General features: G+C 38.3%; 1 protein-coding gene across 8 annotated transcripts in view; it reads right to left on the bottom strand.

The window, feature by feature from the left end:
• LOC143020293 (follistatin-related protein 5-like) overlaps positions 1-12500 on the bottom strand; it is a 465164-nt gene that overhangs the window by 107645 nt on the left and 345019 nt on the right. For all 8 annotated transcript variants that reach the window (XM_076176543.1, XM_076176546.1, XM_076176544.1 and 5 more), the window contains exon 6: positions 10228-10389. In XM_076176543.1, coding sequence (XP_076032658.1) covers positions 10228-10389 — 162 coding nt within the window. The remainder of the gene's footprint in view (positions 1-10227; positions 10390-12500) is intronic.

Below are 12500 nucleotides of genomic sequence, written 5' to 3'. Positions count from 1 at the left end.
TATTTCTGAGTTCTTTTCTTCCTCACTGTTTTCACGTCTTCTTGTTCCCTCTTCTAACGCTCAAATTTCAGACCTAATGCTCACCACAACATGTTCCTGTGTACATCTGAACCCCAGTTAGTAATATTTCATCTGAAACTCTCCATTAATCCAGAACCTATTCAACCAACATTGATGCAGTTAAACTTCTGCCTCAAGAGCTGAACCAATAGTGATATTTCAGACGCGTTTCACAAACACATTCATGAAGTTTGTACGCGATAACTTTTTCATTTCCATTTGCTAAGAATTAGGTGCAGCTAGATAAACAAAGAATACAAACATCACTTTTACGCTACTTGGTGGGGTTAACTAGCTCATGGGGGATATGAAGAGGGAATGATAGAGCGTTCTTCGAACAATCATGTTCATTTTGAAGTTGGGGACGCCGCTTGAAGTGAAATTGCAAAGTTAAGAGGCTATATACAGACAAAAGAGATGTAAAGGAGGGAGACGATGGTCAATAGAATACCTGTACGTTAAAAAAACATAAATAAACCGGAGATAATAAAAGTGGAAGGTCTTGAAAGGGAAAAATATTTTTTCTATATCACAGGAGAGAGGATAATGTCTTATAAGGATGAGAGAGAACGATACCATGCATATGGAAACGAAGATAGCGAGTGGCGTTCATTGAGTTTATATCTGGGTCAGCATGAAACTGCTGGGTAAATATCTACAGCCGGAATGAAGGAAATAATCAAGTTTCTCTTCTTTTGGAGAAATAGGGCCTTCGTGAAGAGAGCCCACAGGAAAGTTGAAAGAAATAGCACAGAGAAAAATATAAATATAAATGTAAAAGACAGTGTGCCGACTGGAAAAAATACAACCATGAAAATACAGATGTGTAGGACAGAGGGCCTGGTTGGAAAGAAATTGAAATATCAAATTCAAAGCTGGAGAAAAGAAAACAATGGGTATAGATTAAAGATAAACGAGAAGAGAACGAAATAAAACCGTCGAGAGACAATGTGAAGAGACAAAGTGGAGGGGGACTCGGTACCAATGAGAAATAGCAAATTATGAAGGCAAGATAGACCTCGAGGAAAAACTCGGCATCGACAATGGAGTAAGGAAAAATTGTAAAGTAGAATAAAAAAGAATACAAATATAGGCTACTCACACAAAAACACACAAACGCACGCACACACACACACACACACACACACACACACACACACACACACACACACACACACACACACACACACACACACACACACACACACACACACACACACACACACACACACACACACACACACACACACACACACACACACACACACACACATCAATAGGAAGGTAAATGACTTTGCCCTACTCCCAAGTATGAAACCTCTTCGGAGGAGCCAGAAAGACAACCTCAGAACACCGGAATCTCCACCGCAGAGGCCCTCCCACTCACCGCCTCCCTCTCCCAGGGGTGAAACGGACACTTCCGTCGATTAGAATGACTGAGATGCAGATCGGCCCCTGCCCTGGATGTCATCTCCCCGAGTAACCTCTCAGTCATACAAAAAACCTCCCGTAATTACCGCCAGGTGATTTCTCCCCGTGCTTGTCATTTCAGTCCAAATGTGCACTTTCTCCATTTTCTACTCTTCAGCTGTAAAAGAATCTTGATATCTGTTGAGTGATTTTTTTTTATATCTCTTGTATTTTTTTGCTTGTTTTGTTCCGCATTTTTGTGCCTATTATAACCTTCATGTTTTCTATGAGTCTTGGAAGTTTGATTCATTCTCTCTCCCCCTACTAGATATCTAAGTTTCGAAAGCTTGAGAACTCACGAAAAGAGTTAATCACTGACCCTTTGGCCGTCGTTTTTAACATGATATATACGTATACTGTATATATATATATATATATATGTGTGTGTGTGTGTGTGTGTGTGTGTGTGTGTGTGTGTGTGTGTGTGTGTGTGTGTGTGTGTGTGTGTGTGTGTGTGTGTGTGTGTGCGCGCGCGTGTGTGTGTGTGTGTGTGTGTGTGTGTGTGTGCGTGTGTGTGTGCGTAAAGGAGGGGAGCAGATTTTCATTTATACAGCTAGTATTAAGACAATAGCATTCTTGTAGTTATTCAATTTCTTTTTAGTATTTTCAAAATTTCTAATTAATGTTTTGCCTCGATCCGGTGAGCGTAAACAAGGTCTCTATATTCTTTTATTTAAATTCTAATGTTTCGACTGTAATGAGACATTTTCAGAATTTAACTGAAATTATATGACAATGAACAACTACAAATACTATTATTTGGATGGACATGCAAATATATGAATAGATAAATGAATAGATAAGTGCATGAAAAAACAGATAAAGTCATTGAATAGACAAATTTATATGCTAATGAATATATCAGTAGACAAAGGAAAAAAAATAAACAAAGAAATGATAAAGCAAATGAATAAATAAACAAATAAACAGTCAAATGTGTAATTTGATGAATGGATTGATAAGTAAAAAATCTATGATTAAATAAATAAATAAATAGATATATCATAACTGAATTAATAAATAACCAATCAAGCAAATGAAAATAAACAGATAAAGAAACAAATAAGTAACTAAAGGAATGGATTAATGTATACAAATCTATAAGTAAATAGATGAATTATATATAATTTAGTATGGTAAAGATGGGATTCCCGTGATTCTCGTCTCGAATGTAAAAACACCAAACCAAAGCATCTGAGGCTCCTTGAGTTTCTGGCTTTTCTTCCTCCTCATCCCTGGATTTTTTTCTTCTTCCTTTTCTTTTTTATTCTTTCGAAATTTCTCATTTGTGTGGTTAACACAAAGCGGCCGGGAACCACTGAGCAAAGCGAGTAAATCGAGCAATTTCGATAAGAGTTCGAGAACCACCATGATTGCATCATTCGAAATTAGAGGTGACTATTGCGCAGTCACGATTACTCTATTTTTGGTTCTTACCAACGACTGATCTTAAAAAAAAGAAAGAAAAAAAAAAAAAAAAAAGGCTTGACACTACTTTGGAGATATTGAGCCAATATAACTGCCATGCAAAGTCTTTATGGTTGAACATAAAGATCAGTTAGCTTTAGTTTACAACAAAGAATTGCGCAGAGAAAATGGGAAAAAATATAACTTTAGTTTCTGTTGCTGCTGCAGACAACATAAAAAAAAAGCTGAAAAGGGGGCGGCTCCTATAAAAAGAGGAAAAAAAAAAAAGTGGAACTGGTGATCAAGGCACTGCATTGCAGGAATGAGAAGAAAAAAAAGAAAGAAAAAACATAGAAATTCAAGTTAATGAAAAAGAATGCACTGGGTAAGGAGTCAGAAATACGCACTCACAAGGAAAGGAGAAATGAGAGGTAAAGGAGTGGAGGAGAGAAAAGAGGCTGGAAAGAGAGGAAAAAGATGAGACGTAGAAGAAGGAAGGGAGGAAAGAGGACAGGAGAAGAAGGGGGGAGAAAGAAGAGAGAGAGGAGAATGAAGTGAAGAGGAGGAAGGAAAGGGGAGAGGAATAGGGAGAGGAAGAGGAAGAGGAAGAGCAGAGAGCAGAATAGGGAGAGGAAGAGCAGAAGGAAAACGAGAAGGGGAGGAGGAAGAAGAGAACATGAGAATATAAGCATGGAGGAGACTGCAAGAGACCATAGGACCTACATTAAACCTTATAGTAGAGAAAAAGGAAAGGAGAAGGAGGAGGCAAAAGAGAAAAAAAAGGAGAGGAAGAGAAAAAAGAAGGAGTAAATGAGGAGAAGGAGGAAAAAGTACAGGAAAAGAGAAAGAAGTGATGAAAGAGAAGAAAGAAGAGGAGGGAGAGGAGGAGAATGAGGGGGATGGGAAGGAAGATGAGAAGGAGGAGGGAATGGAGGAGAAAGAGGAGGAGGGAGAGAGGTAGAAGATAAAGCGAGTCTAAAATTCAGAAAGGAAGGTTGTCTCTTGAAAAAAAAAGAGGAAAGAAAAATCATATTGCTGAAGACCACGAGATCGACGGACGGTGAAGCCCTCAATTGCAAAGAAGAAGACCAGGAATCAGTGAAGAGGAACGAAGAAAAATGCCAAAATGAAAAAAAAAAAACCCGGTGGAAGGATTTAGAAAAAGAAAACGGAAACAAAACAAAGATTTTACGTAGTGCTCGTAAAACCCACCTAGCGTTAATAAACAAGAGTGAACCATCCTGGGGGAACGCGGGAGGCTTTCGTACTCCTGAAGAAGCCTGGGTGGCTTTAGGGAAGTCTCATGTGGCTTTAAGGAAGTCTCATGTGGCTTTGTGGAAGCATAGTGTGGTTTTAGGGAAGCCAGATGTGGCTTTGTAGAAGCCTAGTGTGGCTTCGGAGAAGCCTAGTGTGGCTTTAGGGAAGTCTCATGTGGCTTTGGGGAAGCCTAGTGTGGCTTTAGGGAAGTCTCATGTGGCTTTAAGAATTCCTAGTGTGGCTTTGTGGAAGTCTCATGTGGCTTTAAGGAAGCCTAGTGTGGCTTTGTGGAAGTCTCATGTGGCTTTGGGGAAGCCTAGTGTGGCTTTATGAAAGCCTGGTTTGACTTTTGAGAAATATTTTGGAGAAGAAGGGCTGTCTTCATGGGCAATGTTTGTGTATTTCTATATTCTATAAAATCATGTAAACAATGATATATTCTCCAGTCTTATGCTAATTCTATGTTTGTAGAATTCGGATGTTTTTAAGGTACGTTTTTATACCTTTACTATTTTCTACAACACGAAAATCTTTATTCGGTAAAATTTGAGGAAATTATCACATTTTTGGAAAGAAATTATTTTCCACGTGAAAAAAAAAAAAAAAAAAAAAAAAAAAAACGAGGATAGGGCCATTTGCGAGTGTCTGATGTGTTAGAAGACAGGGAAGAGAACGCTCCAGCAAAAAGAGACGCAGGATGAATGTTCGTGGAGGTAACAGGGGAAACATAGCTAACAGAGACAGAGATGCATAAGCTTGGGGCTTGCGCTGGATAAGCATAGCCAGCAGATATCGGATATATATTTCCTAAAGGCAACCAAAATACTGAAGCTTTGGAACTCGAGGAGTGTGAGGCAGAACCCAGTGACGGGTACACTTTTCTTGAAGAGATAGGCATGAAGGAGGGGAAGTCTTGAGGAAGGAGGGGCTGGGACATTTCTGAGAGGCTGAGAGGACAGCGGCAACGAGATAACATACATTATGGAGACGAAAGAAAAAGAAAAAGAAAAAATGAGATGGAAGAAGAAAAAGGTTTCGCGACACATAAGAAAGCAAAGGAATCAGAACGCCTGTAGGAAAGGATGCGTATATCTCTGTGTGTTGAGGAAAGACTGGATGAGATCAACACCGCCACTGATGTGCACCTTTTTGTCAAAGAGAAGGGTTTAGGAAATGGTCAGAAAAAAAGGATAACGAGGGGGGAAAGTGATGGGAATATGAGACAGAAAAAACTCATATGATGAAACACACACACACATACACACACACACACACACACACACACACACACACACACACACACACACACACACACACACACACACACACACACACACACACACACACACACACACACACACACACACACACACACACACACACACACACACACACACACACACACACACACACACACACACACACACACACACACACACACACACACACACAAAATATGTGTTTGTATGTGTGTGTGCGTGTGTGCATGCATGTGTGTACGTATGCGTGCGCGAGTGTGTGTCTGTGCCTATATGTATATATGTAGGGAGGGAAGTTTCCAAGGAATGAAACGTAGACAAATAAGAATTGAGGAAAGAGAAAATTTGAGAGAAAGCAAAGAAAGAAACACGGAAGAAGGGGGACGGAAAAAAGACAGACAGACAGACAGACAGAGAGAGACAGCCCCAAAGTTTAAACAGACAGAAAAGGAAAAGAACGTGAGAAGGAAAGGACAGAAAGGAGACAGGGAGCCAGAGAGTGAAGGAAAAATACAGAGGAAAGGCACGACAGGAGAGTTGAGATAAAGGCGCTGACCAGAGGCGCCAAAGATAGAATAAAATACGAAATCACTTTATAACGTATCACTTGGGAAAGAGAAAGACCAGGAAGATGGAAGGGGGGGGTGAGACAAAGAATATAGAAGAAATGAATAGAGAATATGTGAGAATAAAAGGCTTGAGTGGGAGTTGAGAGGAAGAAGGGAGGGAAAGAAAGGAAGGAAGGAAGGAAGGAAGGAAGGAAGTGAGGGTGGGAGTGAGGATGAAAGGTGGTAAGGAGAAATAAAAGAAGATAATGAGAAAAGAGGAAATGGAGCAAAAAATGAAAAGAAATAAGGAAGAGGGGGAGGACAAAAAAGGAGAGAAGAAGGGACGGAAAGAATGAATGGAGGAAGGAAGAAGGGAAAGAAAGAGAGAAGAAGAAAAAGGAGGAGGGCCCGTGTACGGAAACAAGGAAGAAAAGAAGGTGGGAAGGAAGAATGGGAGGAAAGAAAGAGGAAAGAAGAAAAGGAAGAGAAGAATGAAAGAATGAAAGAAGGAAAGAGGAATGGGAGACATAGAGAAAAGGAAGGGGAAAGAATAAACCATAATCCAATGAATTAGGTCATGTATGTGTGTAAGTGTGTGTGTGTGTGTGTGTGTGTGTGTGTGTGTGTGTGTGTGTGTGTGTGTGTGTGTGTGTGTGTGTGTGTGTTAGAGAGAGAGAGAGAGAGAGAGAGAGAGAGAGAGAGAGAGAGAGAGAGAGAGAGAGAGAGAGAGAGAGAGAGAGAGAGAGAGAACGAGGGGGTTCACATACAAAATAGGACACCGTTAGGCAAAAATAATTCATATACTACTGAGGCCTGAGACGATGAAATAGTGGGGTTGAAATGGAGTAGAAAAGGTCAAGCTAGAATCTTTGTGAAAAATAGGACAATACGATGGATGTGGATGGTGCGGTGGAAACAGAGAAAGAAGAGAGATTAGGGTGGATGGATGACCAAGATAAAGAGGAACGAGTGTGAATAAGGTAGTGGTATCAGGGCAAGGATCATCATGATCAATGAGCGCGTGCATAAAACAGGACATTAAGGACTCTGGAATATAGGATAATAGTGTGGTTATCGGCTAAGAGAACGTAAATCTGTATAGAAATTGATCTCCGATGTATAAAAGTATGTGGTGTCTTCTTCAGAGTCAAATACTATGGATGAATACGAAAACAAACGGCAAAGGAGCGTGAATGATAAAAATTTACTTATGGAGTGAGAAGGTCATAGCCTATTTGTGTACAGGGGGCAAAATGTTAGTCGTCTAGTCTGTTCACTCTCAAGATATGTGTTCTAGCTACTGACAAGCGGTTTTAGTGAAATTCCAAGGCGATTTCAATGGTTAAAAATGGTAAAAACCATTTAGATTAAAAACCTCTTAATATGTGGTTATTAATATGTTTTTAATTTCCGTACCATCTAAGCATTCAACGCTTTTCTTACAAGAAAAAAAAACACTATTAAAAAAGTGGCACAGATCAATAATAGAAATCTAAGAAACTAGATCTATTTAATCATAAAAGGGAAATAATGCCTGCAGCATAAGGCAATAAGAAAAAAAAATGATGAAAAACATGTATTTGCTAATCTCTTTGTGATCTGAGCATTAGACTGAACACCATGTTTCATACCCCTTAAAGTTTGAGGTACAAACACCCTAAAACGAAAATTATACTCTTATTATCTTTAACTATTTTTTCTGTCTAAAGCCTAACGATTTTAAGCTAAAAAAAGATTTCCATGCAATTCCGAATTAAATGAAAATAATGTTTTAGTTGTTTTAAGAAGAGGAACATATAGGGACCTTTTGATATTCACAGGCTCTATTCTCAACTCCAAAAACACTTTAAGGACTTTTTCAGGTTCTTGCATGACGGCTACTGAGGTTGACTGTTCCATGGTCTGCCAAGACACAGAACGGTCAGTGGTTTTTATGGAAATAAAGCATCCATTAGCCCGTCCGAATGCGCAGACTCTGACTTAGCTTAGAGATTTGACGGACCCAGAGACTCTTTCTCTTTCATTCTCCCTTTCCAGAAGCTTTGCCGATTATTATTTTTTTTTTTTTTTTTTTTTTTAGGATCCAGCCAATGATTAATTTTTCTCTTACGGGATGCATAGCAGACCCTTCGACTGAGCAGGGACTACCGACGGACCCAGAAACTCCCTCTCTCTTTCAAACTCTCCTTTCAGAAGATTCGCCAAATTAAAATTCACTGACTTTTTCGAGCTCCCTCGAAGGATTAGTTTCCATTTTATGGAATACATAGTGGGAGGCCCTATATCAAGTCCAGGACTCCCCACAGTTGAGGAGCTACGGTTTTATATGTTGGAATAGAAAATATATTTGCAAATAGAAATATTGCTTTTGAGTAATTAAGAGAATAAAGTAATCAGAGATATGATACATCTTATTAAAAAAAAGACTAATTTGGAAAGAAAAGCTTGTATTTGATAAGTATACAAGTGTACAGAAGTATGACAAAGGTGAAAAGTCACGTTCAGTACCAAAAAAAACAAAAAAAAAACAAGACTGTATTTTGGAAAGACAAGCTTGTATTTGATAAATATACAAGTGTGCAGAAGTATGACAAAGGTGACAAGTCACGTTAAGTAAAAAAAAAAAAAAAAAAAAAAAAAAAAAAAAAGGAAAAGCTGGAACGCCAAAAGACTGATGGAAATTCTAATCCACGTCACTGGAAGAAGTCGGGAGAACTTTTCCATCGGAGACTCTAAGGTGCTGAGGAATCTAGACATATGCATGAGTTGATCAAGGACTCTGGGAAAAGGAAGGAAACATTTCTTACAGACACGATAACCATGACTGTGATGAACTTAAGGTCGAAGTACTAAGCTCAATGATAGGAACTTCGGAACTATATCCTGTCATGGAATTATATCCAAACATATGAAAATAACTTACTTGAAGGTCAAATATTTTTGTAAATGGTTTAGAGTTTATGTATGTGGGAGGGATGAGTACAATATTATGTATACATACTTAGATGTATTATATGGATAAGTTTAGGGGGAATGAGTCAAATTTCTACCCTCTTTGCTGTCAAACTAAGACTTAATTGCAAATATGTCTTAAGTTTTCTGAATGTTCAAACCTCTTTTGATGGAAACATGAAAGGAGAAGACGAATGTTTGTTTGTTTGCTATTATTTGTCTGTTTGTTTATAATTATTTGCTTGATTTTCATTCATTATAAGTTATCTGTCAATTGATTATTATTTACTATTTACCTGTTTGTTTATTATTTAACTATACCTATGCATTTATTTATTCATTTTATTTATTATTATTTATAATATAATTTTTGTTTAGTCATTTATTTATCATTATTATAATTTTTTTGGCATCCGACCTAGTTATGGACCAAAAGGTCTCCTGCCGGCATGCCCCTCCTTTGTAATCCTTTGTAATGTGTGGGCGAGAAATATGACGTAACGGCCATATGTTGGCTTGAGAGAGAAGAATAAATGAGGAGAAAGAAGTTGAAAACTAAACTCAAACCGTATGATTTATATAGATTTTGTAGTGTTGACAGGAAGCAGATAAAAAGAGAGGAATCAGAGCTGGCGGTAGTATAGCTGAAGATAGTACAATTTTCATTAGGGTTGACATGAACAGACGGTTGGTGGGGTCATATGTCATAAGGTTCAGAGAAAAGACATGAGAAGCAAGGCTCAGCTGGCTTCGCTATGATGAGGAGTATGTCGGGGGAAATCAACCGAAGATGAGGCCACCAGGGAAAAGGAAAGGCCGAAGAAGAGGGTTATGGAGGATAGTAAAATATGCAGGCAGTCGGAGTGACGATGAAGGACGCAAGGGGCGTGGTCAAAAGAAGGAAAGACATGCGTTGTGGCGACGGCTACAGGACACTGAAAGATGTAGTTACAAACCAACCGTGGACCAATTCAACAAGGACTGTTGAAAAGTTCCAGTGAGCCGAGCAAAGTGAAATAGGCATGAGTGAACATATCCGGTAATAAAAATAAGTTTATGAAAAAAAGAAAAGAAAAAAGAAACTGAAAATCTATCATGATATATGAAATGGAAGGTGAGAAGATGTAGATCAATTTTAAGGAACGGTACTCAGAATGGCAAACGCAAAAAAGATGTCAGGAGCGGTGAGAATGGCACAGGTAAGGAGGAACCGGTTTCTTTTACATACAATGACTGGGAAAGGACTGCAAGAACGCTTTCTTGTGTGAACTCACCTTAAGCATTTCGTACTGCTGCAGAGAGCACCGTGACAAGCCCAAATCGAGACCTTCTCTTCTGCGGGCGACCTCAGCTCCCACCACGTCACTACCCATTCTTCCAGACGATCCATCTCGATCAATTTCTTCTGGTGACGGAGTTGTTAAGACGCCACCTTCCTGCGGGAGGACCAAAGCAGAAGAATATGTAAATTCAAAACTCACGTAAAAAACTTAACAAATAATCTTTTATGGATTATTTATGGTTGAATTTCAAACTGATAATAAAAGTCTTAAAATTTGTAATTGTAGTGCTTGCGATCCGGTATATTTCATAGTTTCTCTATTCACGTATACAGTAAATTTATACTTATGAAATAGTAAATAAATACGCATTTATGCTCTCAGATGTGTTTTGTGCACTGACATATGCACATCCATACATATACACAATATATACATCCACATTCTTACATTTTCTAGATTTTCTAATATTTCTTTATCTCGTAATGCCAATAGATTTGAATAAATTTCGTAGTGCACGCGATTTTTCTTTATTCTTTACCAAAACAAAGAATAGACAACAGACGTTACACACACAAAAAATAAGAAGTAGGTTCAAAAGTACGGAGGAAGAGGTGAGTTTATGGTGCGTTCCGTGGGCTGTGACATCCAGCGTAATGAGCCTCGTTATGGGAAAATTTCTTGTCTGAAGGTTCAGGTTTAAGAAGGATCAGTCTTCTTATTAAGAAGTTCCGGTGTCTGCAGTCGCTTTAACTCTGGGCCTCTGTCCTTTTACATTTGTTTCCTTTATATCTTATCAAAGGACAGGAGGGTTTAAGTTTCCGGGGTACCATTTAGATGATGAAGAGCAATGGTACTGTTTAGTTGTAGGGTATCTTATGTGTGAAGAAGGGAAGGACTTTCCAGCAGGTTTGTTGTTTGTCTATCGAGTTGTTTTGATTTCTTTTATTTTCTTTTTTCTTTTTCTTTTTTGTAATTGACCACAACATTGTAGGTTTGGCATACGTTTCCTTCCGTATTATAGTGTCATAGTGGGAATCCAGTTAAGCCTAGCAATAAATCCTTATTCGTTCAGAATTTTGGTTAAGAATTCTCACCATGTAGCGGTGCCACTTGTGCATTTCTCCTCTAACTCCCTTGTCAATATCCTTGTTAGAATGATCATTATTTATAAGGACTTGGGGAGAATGGTGCTCATTCTGAAAGAACATGCGAGGGCACCGCTGACGTAGGCCTGGATGGTGGAGTCCTTGCAGCATTGAGAACGCTCAATAATTCTATTGAAGCACAATCCATCGGAGACTGGTTTTGTGTACACAGTCTTCTTGGAAACTGTTGAACTCTGTCGAAAGCGACAAGGAAGGTAGCTTGTTACCGTGGCTAGATTCAATTGCGAAGTTAATCCAGAAGATGTCTTGTAAGGTCTCCTTTAGTAGTGAAAGCCTCTCCTCCGTGTCCGTTCTAATGAACATGTCCTCAATATATCTGAGAACATGTTCGTTAGAGTTATTAAACAAGAACGTCAAAGGACTCTGGCTTATACGTTCCCATGGAACAGTTGGAGAAGAGAGCACAAACGAGGGTCCCCTTGGTAAAGCCCTCGGTCTGCCTACAATGTGCAGGTTTCCAATAGGCTCTCAAACCTTTTATTGGAAACCTACATATCGAAGGTTCCTTTCATCCACCCTCCTGGTGGGAAACACTCCAGCTTGTTTTACTCTTTTTTTTCTATTTATTTTATTCATTTATTTGTTTATTATTATTATTATTATCATTATTATTATTATTATTATTATTATTATTATTATTATTATTATTATTATTATTATTATTATTATTATTATTATTATTATTATTATTATTATTATTATCATTATTATTATCATCATCATCATCATCATCATCATCATCATCATCATCATCATCATCATCATCATCATCATCATCATCATCATCATCATCATTATTATTATTATTATTATTATTATTATTATTATCATTATTATTATTATTATCATTATTATTATTATCATTATTATTATTATTTTTAGTTCTTTGCAGAGGTTTGTGTGCTGTTTGGAATGTGGAAACTACCGACGAAGAGATTATAAATGCAGAAGCGGCCATATCTTCAGCACACATACACAAGCATGCACTCATGCACACATGCCTATACACACATACACACAGGCACACACACACGCACGTACACACGAACATGCACGCACAAACACGCACGCACGCACACACACATGTACACCCCCCAC

Source organism: Oratosquilla oratoria, chromosome 39 (genome assembly GCF_046742065.1).
Source record: "Oratosquilla oratoria isolate Oo_2021 chromosome 39, ASM4674206v1, whole genome shotgun sequence".
Classification (NCBI taxonomy): Eukaryota; Metazoa; Arthropoda; class Malacostraca; order Stomatopoda; family Squillidae; genus Oratosquilla; species Oratosquilla oratoria.
This window is presented reverse-complemented; position numbering and strand designations above follow the sequence as displayed.